This window comes from Remersonia thermophila, chromosome 2 (assembly GCF_042764415.1).
Source record: "Remersonia thermophila strain ATCC 22073 chromosome 2, whole genome shotgun sequence".
NCBI lineage: Eukaryota > Fungi > Ascomycota > Sordariomycetes > Sordariales > Chaetomiaceae > Remersonia > Remersonia thermophila.
The window spans coordinates 2547095-2559731 of NC_092218.1; the positions used below are offsets into that span (position 1 = coordinate 2547095).

Consider the following 12637-nt stretch of genomic DNA (forward strand, 5'->3'; position numbering starts at 1 on the left):
CATGGCAAGAGAAGGTAGTCGGATGGAAAACGCAAGAACGTAGAGTTCCTGGCGGGAAGATTCCGAGAGCGGGGTGAATATGATACGGGACACGATCCAGCCTGCCCGGTGCTTCTGTCGCTAGGTGGTCAAAGCCCAAAGCGTGGAGGGTGGGCGGCTGCGTGTCGTGGCTCTGGATGACATCGAGATGGCCGGCCGAGCGCGGGACGTTCAACTGCCTCAGGTTCAGACTCCCGAGATCAGGGATGGAAGCCATCCATGATCACGCCAGGCTGGTCCCGCCGAGGTTCCATGGTTCGAGATACCTCGACTCTGGCGGAGCACAGCCGTGACAGCAGAGTTACCACGACGGTCTGTTGTCGAGGCTCATGCACCGAGCAGACCCTTGGATACCTACCTTCGATACTGAGATGACGTGATGGAACTCGAAGGCTGCAGACCTGGAAGACTCCAGCCACGTAGGCCGCTACGTCGGCCCAGCAGCTGAAGGATGTCATAACATTACCTGCCCGGCTGGCCGCAGTCATGGTACCGTCGGGTAGGTGATTTCGTGACCGAGGAAAATCACAAAGGGAGCAGCAAACTACCTAAGCTAACCGTTTTCAGATCACCACCTAATGTCCAGTTGGCTTGAAGTGACGCAAACGTCATGGGTGTGCAGGCTGATGCGGGTTGGTAGCATTTACCGTTGAAGATGAAAAAGAAAAAAAAAAAAAAAAAAGGACCTATGGGCACCTCAAGGTCCATGGGTGGCCAGTGTGGAAGCGTAGATGCCCGGGATGAATAATGACAAAAAGACGTACATAGCAGGTTCCGGCTGCAAAGCACCAGCAAGAGCAGCAACAGCAGTAGCGTTACCTACCTACCGTACCAAAGGCCGTCGGTGCCAAGAGTTCATCCTGTACTTCTGTGGTGGGAACCTATGAACCTATCAGCTCTTCCGTATTTTCGGCTTACCCCGTCCGCCCCAAGCGTTACCTCTGCTCAGGGCAGGGCTGACGGCAACAACGGTTGTCTGGCGCAGTTACTTCGTACTGTGTATGGCTCCAGGTCCGGGTCTGAGACGAAAGTGGGTCCTGCTTTTTTTTTGCCCTGCCCCTCCACGCGAACAGAGAATCAAGATCCACTTTGTTTAAAAGTGCCCCTCCTCCAACCACGTTTGCTTTGCTTGCATCCTGATCCGCCTGGAAACATCGTAACCAGAGCTTCGAGGCCCTGCAGAGTTCCCTACCCGAACGCGTCTCGTCCTACAGAGACACCCCCCCTGACCCTCGCCAGGGCAACTTTGCCTCCATCTTGCAACCAACCCAGCTTGGGTCCAAAGACATCTCTTCCTAGGTCGACCGACTGCTGTGTCCCCTCTTCTGTTGTGAACCAACAATACCAACCGCCACCATGGCCGACAAGCTTACTCGGTGTGTTGCTCCCGTCGCCGAGGCCTCGAGATAGGGCGCCTGGGATCGCGCCTTGCCGACCGTCTCCCTTGGTGACGTTGCGCTGACCGTTTTCTTAGTGTCGCCATTGTCAACAGCGACAAGGTACGCGGGCGCCCATGATCCCTCCTCGCGCCGCCCTCGGCGACCATGCGACAAAGAAATGACTGACTCGAGCTGAACGATTCGTGGCATTAGTGCAAACCGAAGGTGCGAACACCAAGAAGCCAAGAAGCCCAGGCAGGAGGGTGGTGCTAACAAGCCCTCTAGAAATGCCGTCAGGAGTGCAAGAAGTCCTGCCCCGTGGTGCGCTCGGGCAAGCTCTGCGTAAGCTCTTCCTCGCTGTCCCCCGGCTGTCTGTGGAAAATACCATGTGGCTAACAAACCGTCTCGGCTGCAGATTGAGGTGGGTTTGTCTGCCGCGAAACGGCGCCGCCGAGCTGTCCCCTCTGACCCTGTCCTATCTGACCCTGGACGGACCAGGTCTCTCCCGAGTCGCGCATCTCCTTCATCTCGGAGCAGCTGTGCATCGGTTGCGGCATCTGCCCCAAGCGCTGCCCCTTCGGCGCCATCACCATCATCAACCTGCCCACGAACCTCGAGAGCCAGATCACCCACCGCTACTCGGCCAACAGCTTCAAGCTGCACCGTCTGCCCATGCCCCGTCCCGGCAACGTCCTGGGTCTGGTCGGAACCAACGGTATCGGCAAGAGCACGGCTCTCAAGATCCTGAGCGGCAAGCTCAAGCCGAACCTGGGCAGATACGATAACCCTCCGGACTGGGAGGACGTCATCAAGTACTTCCGCGGCTCGGAACTGCAGAGTGAGCATCTTCCGCCGCCTCCGCGGTAGCCTCCTTCGTTAACCCCTGCCGGACAGACTACTTCACCAAGCTGCTCGAGGACGACCTCAAGGCCGTCGTCAAGCCGCAGTATGTCGATCAGATCCCTAGGGCCATCCGCACCCCCGACAAGAGCGTCAAGACCCTGATCGAGGGCCGCGTCACCATGGAGAACCTGGATGAGGTGCTGGACACTCTGGGTAGGGCCCCCTGGATCTCCCGTGGGCCTCGGACGAGCTGCTGAGCTGACACGGCGCAGAGCTCCGCCATATCTATGACCGTGATGTGACCCATCTGTCTGGTGGTGAGCTTCAGCGTTTCGCCATCGGCACGGTGTGCGTGCAAAAGGCCGACGTGTAAGTGGACGCCCTCGGAAGCCGAACGAGGCTAGGTAGGCTCTGACGCTCGACAGCTACATGTTCGACGAGCCGTCGTCGTATCTCGATGTCAAGCAGAGGCTGAGCGCCGCCCGCATCATCCGCTCCCTCCTGCGCCCCGACGACTACGTCATCGTCGTCGAGCACGACTTGTCGGTTCTCGACTACCTTTCGGACTACGTCTGCGTTCTGTACGGCCAGCCCGCCGTGTACGGTGTCGTCACCCTCCCTTACTCGGTCCGCGAAGGCATCAACATCTTCCTCGACGGCCACATCCCGACCGAGAACCTGCGCTTCCGCGAGGAGAGCTTGACCTTCCGCATCGCCGAGGGCACCGAGGACTTCGTCGCCGAGCACACCCGCGCCTTCCGTTACCCCACCATGGAGAAGACCCTCGGCAACTTCAAGCTCAGGGTGGATGCCGGCAGCTTCTCCGACTCGGAGATCATTGTCATGATGGGCGAGAACGGCACGGGCAAGGTGAGCCGGCCATCCCAAAGACGTTGTTGACACGGTTCCGCAGCTAACAAAACCGCCCGTTCAAAGACCACCTTCTGCCGTCTCCTGGCTGGCGTTCTCAAGCCGGACGGCACCCAAAAGGTTCCCGAGATGAAGATCAGCATGAAGCCCCAGACCATCACGCCCAAGTTCGAGGGTACCGTCCGTCAGCTGTTCTTCAAGAAGATCAGGGCCGCGTTCTTGTCGCCTCAGTTCCAGACCGACGTCGTCAAGCCCCTCAAGCTGGATGACTTCATTGATCAGGAGGTCAAGAACCTGTCGGGTGGTGAACTTCAGAGGGTATGCTTTGGTCCCCAGAGAATGCAAAAGAACAATCGGTCTTCTAACGCGGATTAGGTGGCTATCGTCCTGGCCCTCGGCATGCCCGCCGATATCTATGTTATCGACGAACCGTCTGCCTGTAAGTGGATGGCGCGCACGGTTGGATCACGTTGGTTGGTTCCATGCTTGCTGACATCTCCAATGCAGACCTCGACTCGGAGCAGCGTATCGTGGCCAGCCGCGTCATCAAGCGCTTCATCATGCACGCCAAGAAGACCGCCTTCATTGTCGAGCACGACTTCATCATGGCCACCTACCTCGCCGACCGCGTCATCGTCTTCGACGGCCAGCCCGGCATCAACGCCCACGCCAACAAGCCCGAGTCGCTGCTGACGGGCTGCAACACCTTCCTCAAGAACCTTGACGTCACGTTCCGTCGCGACCCTACCAACTACCGCCCGCGCATCAACAAGCTGAATTCGCAGCTGGACCAGGAACAGAAGCTCAGCGGCAACTACGTACGCATCCCTTTCTTTGCCCCCTCCTTGGCTCTGGCGGCCGTGGCATGTCTAACCTCGCTCTGTGCAGTTCTTCCTGGAAGAGCCCGAGAAGAGCTCTTGAGAAGGGCACCGCCAAGGACACCCACCATCAGCACGACCGCCGGGTCCCCCGCGGCGATCATCACGATGCATCTGATTCCGGCGTTCTAGGCGTTCAAAAGGGCGGCGGTGCTTCCTGCAAGAATCGGCCCGGCGGTCGAGACGGCGCTGCATCGGACGACGGCAGCGCCATGTCCGAGGACGATGATCCCGACATCTTGGCGCCGGCGGCAAGCCTATCCCCTGTTGCCTGGTCCTATCGGCGGTGTTGCGTGTTCTCCCTTGCGCTGCCGGGTTGGTTCCGGCTTGTTGCCCTCCCTCTGCTGAGAAAGACGGACGAAAGAAAAAGAAAGGAGGAAACCCGGAAAGTGGGGGGGCTGAAAGAGATGGGAGACGACTTGTGGAGGCAAGGAGAGGATCGCCATCCCCGGTAGATGGAGGGGCAGCGGATCAAGCTGGGTGGCTGCCGCCAGGCCTTCCTGGCACACATGTTTCTTCGCCCACATTCATTCTGCGTTGGTGGTGCGATGTGCGGCTGGATGCTTTGTGTGTGTGTGTGTCTGATCTCGGAGGGCCATCGGCTCCGGTGAGAGTTGGCATTGTCATTTCTATCAAAAACCAAGTAGCGCCGAGCCACGGACAGGCTCGGGAAGGTTGATTCAATATACCATTTTTTTCTTACCCTCCCAAAACCGTGAACGCATTTTGTTGACGTGGGTCTCTCCGAGCAAACCTTGGAGGAGGAGGGTGGCCCGGATGGGTTTCAAGGATCATGATGATATGATGATGATGATGATGATGCTTGCCACCATCATGGCCACTTTGGTGATGACCCAACAAAAGCCTCTTCTTTACAACGCCACCTAGGGAAACATGCTTGGGTACGAAGCGCCCATGTTAAACGTAAAAACGGTCCGTTTGCATTCCAGCAAGGACATTGGCGTCGCTATGTACGGAGACGGCCTTGTTCCAGCACCAGCACGGCACGACCCTGCCCCATGGTTTCGCTCTTTCCCCCCCCCCCCCCCCCCCCCCCCCTTTTTTTTTCTCCCGTCAAGCCTTGACCACCACCAGCGGCAGCTCGCGAACGTCCACGTGCTCCTGGCTGCCGAGGTCGAGCACGCGCACCGCCTCGAGGCCGACGACGCCCTCGCGCAGGGCCACGAAGCGCAGCTCGACGACGGCGCAGGCGCCCGGGGCCAGGGGCCCGACGCGCACGTCGGCCGACAGGCACACCAGGTCCGGGCAGTCGGGGGCGGCGGCGCGCTGGGCGGCGTGCACCTCGGGCTCGTCCAGGACGGCGGCGGCGACGAGCGCGTCGTTGCGGCCCGAGGAGAAGGAGGAGGAGGCGGCGGCGGCGCCGGGGTTCGCGGCGGGGTGGGGGCTGGGGTGGCTGGCCATGGAGAAGCGGGCGGTGCGCATGTCGGACCTGGCGAGCAGGCGGCGGCGCGGGATGGGGATGAGCATCAGCTTGCGGGCGGCCGTGGCGGCGGCGTGCTGGGCGAGGACCGAGGCCGGGGCGGAGGGGGGCGGGGGGATGGCGTCGGCCTTGCTGCGGTTGACGACAAAGACGGACCAGGCGAACTCGTCGCCGACGGAGACGGGGCCGGGAGGGCCGGTGAAGGTGACGGTGATGCCAAAGTCGGGGAGCGGCGGGGCCGGGGGCGGGGCGGTGGCGGCCTCGAGGGCCGGGAGGGCGTCCGGGCGCATGACGGAGGGGGAAACGAGGGGCTGGGAGAGCACGCCGCCGCCGATGGAGAGCTGGCTGGGCCGGTGGGAGCGCTGGATGGGGGCGGACTTGAGCTGGCCGAAGCCCGGGTTGACGGGGGGCGTGAAGTCGATCGAGGTGGGCCAGGTCATGACGAGGCGCGGGGTGCACGGGTTGGGCTCGCCTTCGGGGCGGACGAGGATGAGCACCTCGATGGCGATGACGAGCTCGCGGGTGAGGTTCTTGGGGGCGACGTCGCGCTTCTGCGGGGCGAGGCGGTAGAGGAAGGTCAGGTGGTCGTGGGCGACGCAGCTGAGGGGCAGCCGCATGCCGTCCTGGGCGTTGAGGTCCTCGACGGTGCCGTCGGCGACCGAGAGGGCGAGCTTGTCGAGGGCCGCCTCGCAGTCAAAGTAGGGCGTGAAGTCGATCTCGAGCACGGCGATCATGGACGCGCTCGGCGGGACCGTGTTGGGCCGCGAGAAGCGGACCCGCGTGTGCAGCACGGGGTAGATGCTGAGCCGGAGGGACTCGCGGCCGCTGATGCGGCGGAGCTCGTCCTTGGGCTTGGTCAAGGGGGCCACCTTGGCGACCCGCTGCGCCGACAGCCGGGGCACGACGCCGCCCAGGAGCGGGTCGGCGGCGAAGGATTCCAGCAGGTTCATGGTGGACGGGACGCAGCTCTGCATGTACCCGGCCTGCCGCGCGTTCGCGGGCTCGGTCGACTCGGAGCCGACACGAAGGCTCGCGGCGCCGGAGAAGACGGCGGTGGGCAGGTGGAGGCGCATCCTCGGGCGGGCGAGGAAGACGGGCACCTTCCAGACGGCGTAGGCGTATCTCGGGCCGTCGTTGGCGGCGGCGTCGTCGGCCACGACAACGGCGTCCTCGGGGTTCTCGACGATGGCATCGTGCACGATCTCGGAGGCGGGGGGGGTTTCGCGGTCGGCGGCGGGGGAGTTGATGATGTGGGTGTCGAGGGTGAGGACGAGGCGGCGCAGGTGGGCACGCAGGACGGGCTCGTGGGCGTACGGGGCGCGGAGGATCAGGTATACGTCGACCGTCTCGTCTGCGATGCGGGCATGAGCAATCCGGGGCGGACGGGCGGGAGCCGCGCGCGAACGTCCATACCAAAGAACAGCTGGTCGCGTTGCTCGACGGCCGAGATGCTGCTCTCCACCGAGCCCGAGGCCGGGCGGAAGGCCTCGCGGGGGTCGAAGCGGGTGGCAAAGGGGACAATGTAGGTCAGGTAGGCGTTTTGGAGAAACTCTTCTGCCGAGTACGGTGCTGCTGTTATTGTTGTTGCTGTTGCTGCTGCTGTTGTTGTTGCCGTTGCTGCTGCTGTTGCTGCTGCTGCTGCTGCTTCTGCTACATCTGGGGCCGGGTTGGCGGCGTCGACGGGGTCGGGGACGGCCATGGCGGGGAATGCCGTCGACGGGTCGACCGGGAAAAGTGGTCGACTGGGAAGAGTGGACGAGGAAGGGGGAGGATGCGGCGAGGCACGTAGTATGGATGGCTGGCTGGCTGGCTGGCTGGCTGGCTGGCTGGATGGATGGATGGATGGATGGATGGGCGGACGATATAGGACTAGAATTATAATGGTATCGTCATGACATGACCAGTAAAAGTAGTGTTTCAACTCTGGTACGAGTCAATCTGGTTTGGTTGTTTTTTTTGTTCTGTTTTCAAGGGGAGAGACGAAACGCTTTGGTGTTGATGCGAGGATGAGCTTGAAGGTGGAAGATGAAAGTGTAAAAGGAGTCGGCCATGGCCCGTTGCGGTTGTGGTTGCTTCATGGGAAGTCCATGCTCCAACGCTTCAGTGCTCCAGTGCTCCAGTGCCCCAGTGCCCCACTATGTACATACTATAGTTACTCAGTAACTAACTAACTAATAGTGAATGCAAACAGCTTGGGTGGCCCGTTCCGGGGACTGGATCCCCTGGGCTGGCGTCATCCCGCAGAAAGGCTTGGCACCCGTTCCCGGGCCGTCAGCCTCTTCTTCGAGGATCCACTTTTTGGGGCCCCAGGTTGCTCTTGATTGGCCAAAGGCACCTGACATCGCGTTTTCCCTTTTTCCCTTTTTCCTCGTTTCTTTCCAAAAGCGCCCGACGCGACTCGACCTCGCTCAACCTCGCTCAACTTCTCTCAACCTACCATCCCATCCCCTCCCCCTCCCATCCTCCCTCTCATCGCCCCGTCTCTCGACGCACCCCCTCTCCCCGATTCCAAGTCGCCTCCCCCCCGGATTCATCCCGGTCGCTCGACAGCCATCGGCTTCATTGAGTCGACGTTGGATCCCGATGAACGGAATGAGTGCGCCTTTCGCGCCGCCGCCTCAGGGTGGCGCTTGGCAAGAGCATCGCACCCCGGATGGCCGACTCTACTATTACAACACTCTGACCAAGGTCACGCAGTGGACCAAGCCCGAGGACCTCATGAGCCCGGCCGAGGTAAGCCGTCACGCCCCCCCCCCCCCCCCCCCCCCCCTGCCAGATCCGATCCGGCCTGGTCCCCAAGACGAACCCCATGTCCCGTCTCGACTCTCCTAACCTCGACGACAGCGTGCCCTCGCCAACCAGCCATGGAAGGAGTACACAGCCGAAGGCGGTCGCAAGTACTGGTACAACACCGAGACCAAGCAGAGCTCCTGGGAGATGCCCGACGTCTACAAGAAGGCGCTTGCCGGCGGCGCCCCGGACACTCCCACCACCCCGGCCACGCCCCTCGCCGCCCACGGCGGCCACCACGGCGGCCATCACGGCGGGTTGGGAGGCGGTGCCGACCATCATCGTGACCATCGCGAGCCCCTTGGTGAGTCTCGCCAGCTGACCTCGGCCACCACCCACCTCCAGGCGCAGGCCTTTGTTCCCGCCACCAACGACCCCGAGTACGCCACCGCCGAGGAGGCCGAGGCCGCCTTTGTGAAGCTCCTCCGCCGCAGCGGCGTCCAGCCCGACTGGACCTGGGAGCAGACCATCCGCGCCACCGTCAAGGACCCCCAGTTCCGCGCCATCAAGGACCCCCGCGAGCGCAAGGCCGCCTTTGAAAAGTACTGCAACGACGTCATCGTCCAGGATAAGGAGCGCGCCAAGGAGCGCCTGGCCAAGCTCCGGGCCGACTTTGCCACCATGCTGCGCAGCCACCCGGAGATCAAGCACTACACGCGCTGGAAGACGGCCCGTCCCATCATCGAGGGCGAGACCATCTTCCGCTCCACCAACGACGAGAACGAGCGCCGCCAGCTGTTTGAGGACTACGTTGCCGACCTCCGCAAGGCGCACAAGGAGGAGCAGGTGGCCCTGCGCAAGAGCGCCATGGACGGCCTGATCGAGCTGCTGCCCACCCTCAACCTCGAGCCCTACACGCGCTGGTCCGAGGCGCAGGACACCATCCAGAGCACCACGCCTTTCCAGAAAGACGAGAAGTACAAGTCCCTCACCAAGTACGACGTCTTGACCGTTTTCCAGAACCACGTCAAGGCGCTCGAGCGCAAGTTCAACGACTCGTTGCAGGAAGAAAAGAACAAGAAGCTGCGGCGCGAGCGCAAGGCCCGCGACAGCTTCCTCGCCCTGCTCTCCGAGCTGAGGAAGGCGGGCAAGATCAAGGCCGGCACCAAGTGGTCCGCCATCTACCCGCTCATCGAGGCCGACGAGCGCTACCTGGCCATGGCCGGCCTGCCGGGTTCCACCGCCATGGAGCTGTTCTGGGACATTGTCGAGGAAGAGGAGCGTGCCCTGCGTAGCACCAGGAATGACGTCCTCGACGTGATCGAGGTGAGCTTTTCCCCCCCCCGCGACAACCCCTCGTTCGATCCCTCGGCCGGCCGAATCCTGAACTGACCCTCCTTTTTTTTCTTTTCCCAGGACAAACGCTTCGAGGTCACCCCCAAGACCACATTCCAAGAGTTCGAGTCAGTCCTCAAAGATGATCGCCGCACAGCTAACATTGAACGCGACGTCTTGGAGCTTATCTTTGAGCGGGTACGTGAGACGACGGCTTTTCAGCAGCAGCCACGCATGTCAAGAGCGACATCTAACCCGGCGGGGCAGATTCAAAAGCGGGCCAAGCGTCCCGACGATGACAGGCACTCGGACCGCCAGACGCGTCGCGCCCTCGAGGAGCTCCGCGCCCATATGAAGCGCATGGATCCCCCCATCACCGTCAACGACACGTACGAGCAGGTCCGAAGCCGCCTGGCTCACGTGCCGGCCTTCCAGGCCGTCGGGTCCGACGAGGCCCGCCGCGGCGCCTTTGAAAAGTACATCCGCCGCCTCCGCGACAAGGAAGAAGAGGCCGAAAAGGAGCGGCAGCGTCGGCGCGACCGCCCGGATACCTATCGTGACAGAGGTGAGCGATCTCATCGCAGCAGTGCCCGTTCCGTCAGGAGCCGCAGCCCTCCCATGCGCAGCCGCAGCCCAGAGCACAACTCGTACGAGGCCGAGCGTCGCCACGCCGTGGCCGAGCGTGAGCGCAACTACCGCAAGGCCGGCGCCGCCGATGCCCTGCTCCAGGATCGCCGGTCTCCCTCGGTCCGCGAACGTGAGCGCGAGAGAGACCGCGACCGCGACCGCGACCGCGATCGCGACCGTGACCATGACCGGGACCGGGATCGGGAACGGGATCGCGACCGTGACCGTGACCGCGACCGCGACCGTGAGAGGGACCGAGAGCGGGACCGCGACTACCGCGACCGGGATCGCGACCGTGATCGGGATCGTGATCGCGATCGCCACCGCGACCGGGACCGCGAACGGGATAGGGACCGGGAGCGCGAGCGCGAGCGTGAGCGCGAACGAGACCGTGAGCGGGACCGTGATCGGGAGCGGGATCGCGACCGCGAGAGAGACCGTGAACGCGATCGCGAGAGGGATCGCGAGCGTGACCGCGACCGTGATCGCGACCACCGCGATTACGACCGCCTCCCCCGCCCGCGGCCCGACGAGGTCAACCACTACGACCGCGAGCGCCGGTCCCGCGAGGAGGATCGCGAGCGCCTGTACCGCCGCCGCGTCCTCGAGCGCGACGTCGACGAGCTGCCCTACGGCGACGAGCGGCCGCCCAGCTCGTCCTACTCGCGCACCCGCCCCCGGCCGTCCGAGGAGGACGACAACGACCGCGCTCAGGACGGCTCGGTGGGCGGTCGCCCCTTGGCCAAGCGCGTCAAGCTGGACGGGGCCGAGAGCCGCCCGGCGACGGCCGCCGCTCCTCCCTCTGGCGGCGCTGCTTCTGCCGACCGGCCCCCCAGCCGCAGCCAGCGCACTCCCCAGCATAGCAACAAGGAAAAGGAGCGTACGCCGAGCGTCCGCGCTGGGAGCGAGGAGGGCGAGATCGAAGAGGATTAGACAAGTATCTCCCCTTTTTCTCGTCCGTCATTTCCAAAGGACCACCCCGCCATCCCCACGGCGATTCAGGCATGATGAGCACATTCTTTCCTCCCTCCCCGCGGCGGCTTGAAGTGGGTTGTGCGCTATGGCGATCAACCTTCTCTTGCGGCCAGGAGGGTGGCGGTGGAATGCCGTCATTATCGGACACAGCAGGCGTGCTGCAAACCATTCAGAAAGACAAGTGAAATGAATAAAAAAGGAACGGAACGGGGTCTTGTTTGGATGATACAGGAACATGGATGACGATGATGATGGATTCTACGTTCTGGCCGGGAGGGCATGGAGTGTGGCCATGGGTGGTTCTAGGATCTGGGCTGGAGGGAGGAGGAAGAGGCTGGAAAGCAAGCGACGGAAGCGCCTCCCTCGGCAAGGTGCGTGGCTTATCGTTCCGGGCTGTGTTTTTGTTGCTGTTGTTGTTGTTGTTGTTGGCTCATCTTCGTTCGCTTGTTTATGGGCCGGCGATGTCGACACGAACGACCACCACTAGAACGGTGTACGTGCCACCACGGCTACGACGACGACGAGAACGTTCTCGTGCGGAGACGTCAACGGCGGCGACGACTCTTCCTTAGGGACGACTTGATCCGTCTGCCGAACACACCACCCAACCACCCCCAGTGAGTTCTGCCCTCCTGTCAAAAGGTATACCTGGGTTTTTTTTGCCTGGGTGTTGTACTGTACTTTTTTTTTTTTTTTTTCCCTTTCTTGTAATGGTTCCGCGACAACGCAGAAGATGACACTGGTCGTCCTGGCTGCCGTCCTTGTAATTCCAAACACGCTTGACCTAGCCATCATCATGAGTGCATATTGCCATTTCTCTGCCCGTCTTTTGTATTCTTCACGGCTTGGGATGTACCGTGCTGCCTGGCCACGTACCATACCATGCTTGCGCACGAAAGAACCATCCTTCTTTCGCTGCTGCTGCTGCTGCTGCTGCTGCTGCTGCTGCCGTCAGCATCGTTTCCTCGCTCCGTAGCGTAGGCCTCGTCATGCCGCGGATGAAAGCTTCGCGTGCCGACAAATCTGGTGACCATGCCGACGGGGTCCCGGGATGCCGTCGCCCCATGCGCCAACATACGCGTGACGCACGTCCGAGTTCCATGCGAGGCTACCTGCATCTTCACGTCGGCGTTTGGTATGTGTGATTTTTTTTTTCTTGTTGTAGCTACATGCCTTACTTCAACCCGCTCTTCCGAGGACACGCTAGCCTGTCTGTCTGTCTGTCTGCCATCATGCCCTACTGAACGGGCGAGCCGGCCAGGAAGCGGCTCGGGTAGACAGCACCTGTCTGCCGTGAGGTCAAACCCACAAGGCGCCATCACGGCCCGCCAGTTCGTCTGAGGGTCCAAGGTTCATCAAGGAAGGGAGTTTTTTTTTTTTTTTTTATGGCTACCGCCATGGCCGCGCCGCATACTCTATTGCTGCTTCACCAACCGTGCACCTGGAAACGAGGTAATATCCGTCAAACACAACACGCCAACTCCCGCTTCCTCAAACAACAAACGATGGCAAATGCGATG

At 62.0% G+C, this 12637-nt stretch overlaps 3 protein-coding genes across 3 annotated transcripts; 2 read left to right on the plus strand and 1 right to left on the minus strand.

Annotated features, from left to right (window-relative positions):
- Positions 1-1395: 1395 nt before the first annotated feature.
- On the plus strand, positions 1396-4464 carry VTJ83DRAFT_2151 (uncharacterized protein; the record flags this gene model as incomplete). The annotated part of the gene is made up of 13 exons (XM_071008390.1): positions 1396-1415; positions 1514-1538; positions 1632-1643; positions 1704-1760; positions 1834-1839; positions 1917-2256; positions 2313-2474; positions 2534-2630; positions 2687-3131; positions 3198-3449; positions 3507-3570; positions 3639-3949; positions 4033-4464. The coding sequence occupies 13 exons, from the start codon at positions 1396-1398 to the stop codon at positions 4462-4464; spliced, it is 2223 nt and encodes a 740-aa protein (XP_070868691.1).
- A 619-nt stretch (positions 4465-5083) lies between these two features.
- VTJ83DRAFT_2152 (uncharacterized protein) lies at positions 5084-7149 on the minus strand (the record flags this gene model as incomplete). Its single annotated transcript, XM_071008391.1, has 2 exons — positions 5084-6801; positions 6864-7149. The coding sequence occupies 2 exons, from the start codon at positions 7147-7149 to the stop codon at positions 5084-5086; spliced, it is 2004 nt and encodes a 667-aa protein (XP_070868692.1).
- Positions 7150-8033: 884 nt separating this feature from the next.
- On the plus strand, positions 8034-11075 carry VTJ83DRAFT_2153 (uncharacterized protein; the record flags this gene model as incomplete). The annotated part of the gene is made up of 4 exons (XM_071008392.1): positions 8034-8183; positions 8295-9506; positions 9597-9713; positions 9783-11075. 4 exons carry the CDS (start codon positions 8034-8036, stop codon positions 11073-11075), a joined length of 2772 nt encoding a protein of 923 aa, XP_070868693.1.
- Positions 11076-12637: the final 1562 nt, after the last annotated feature.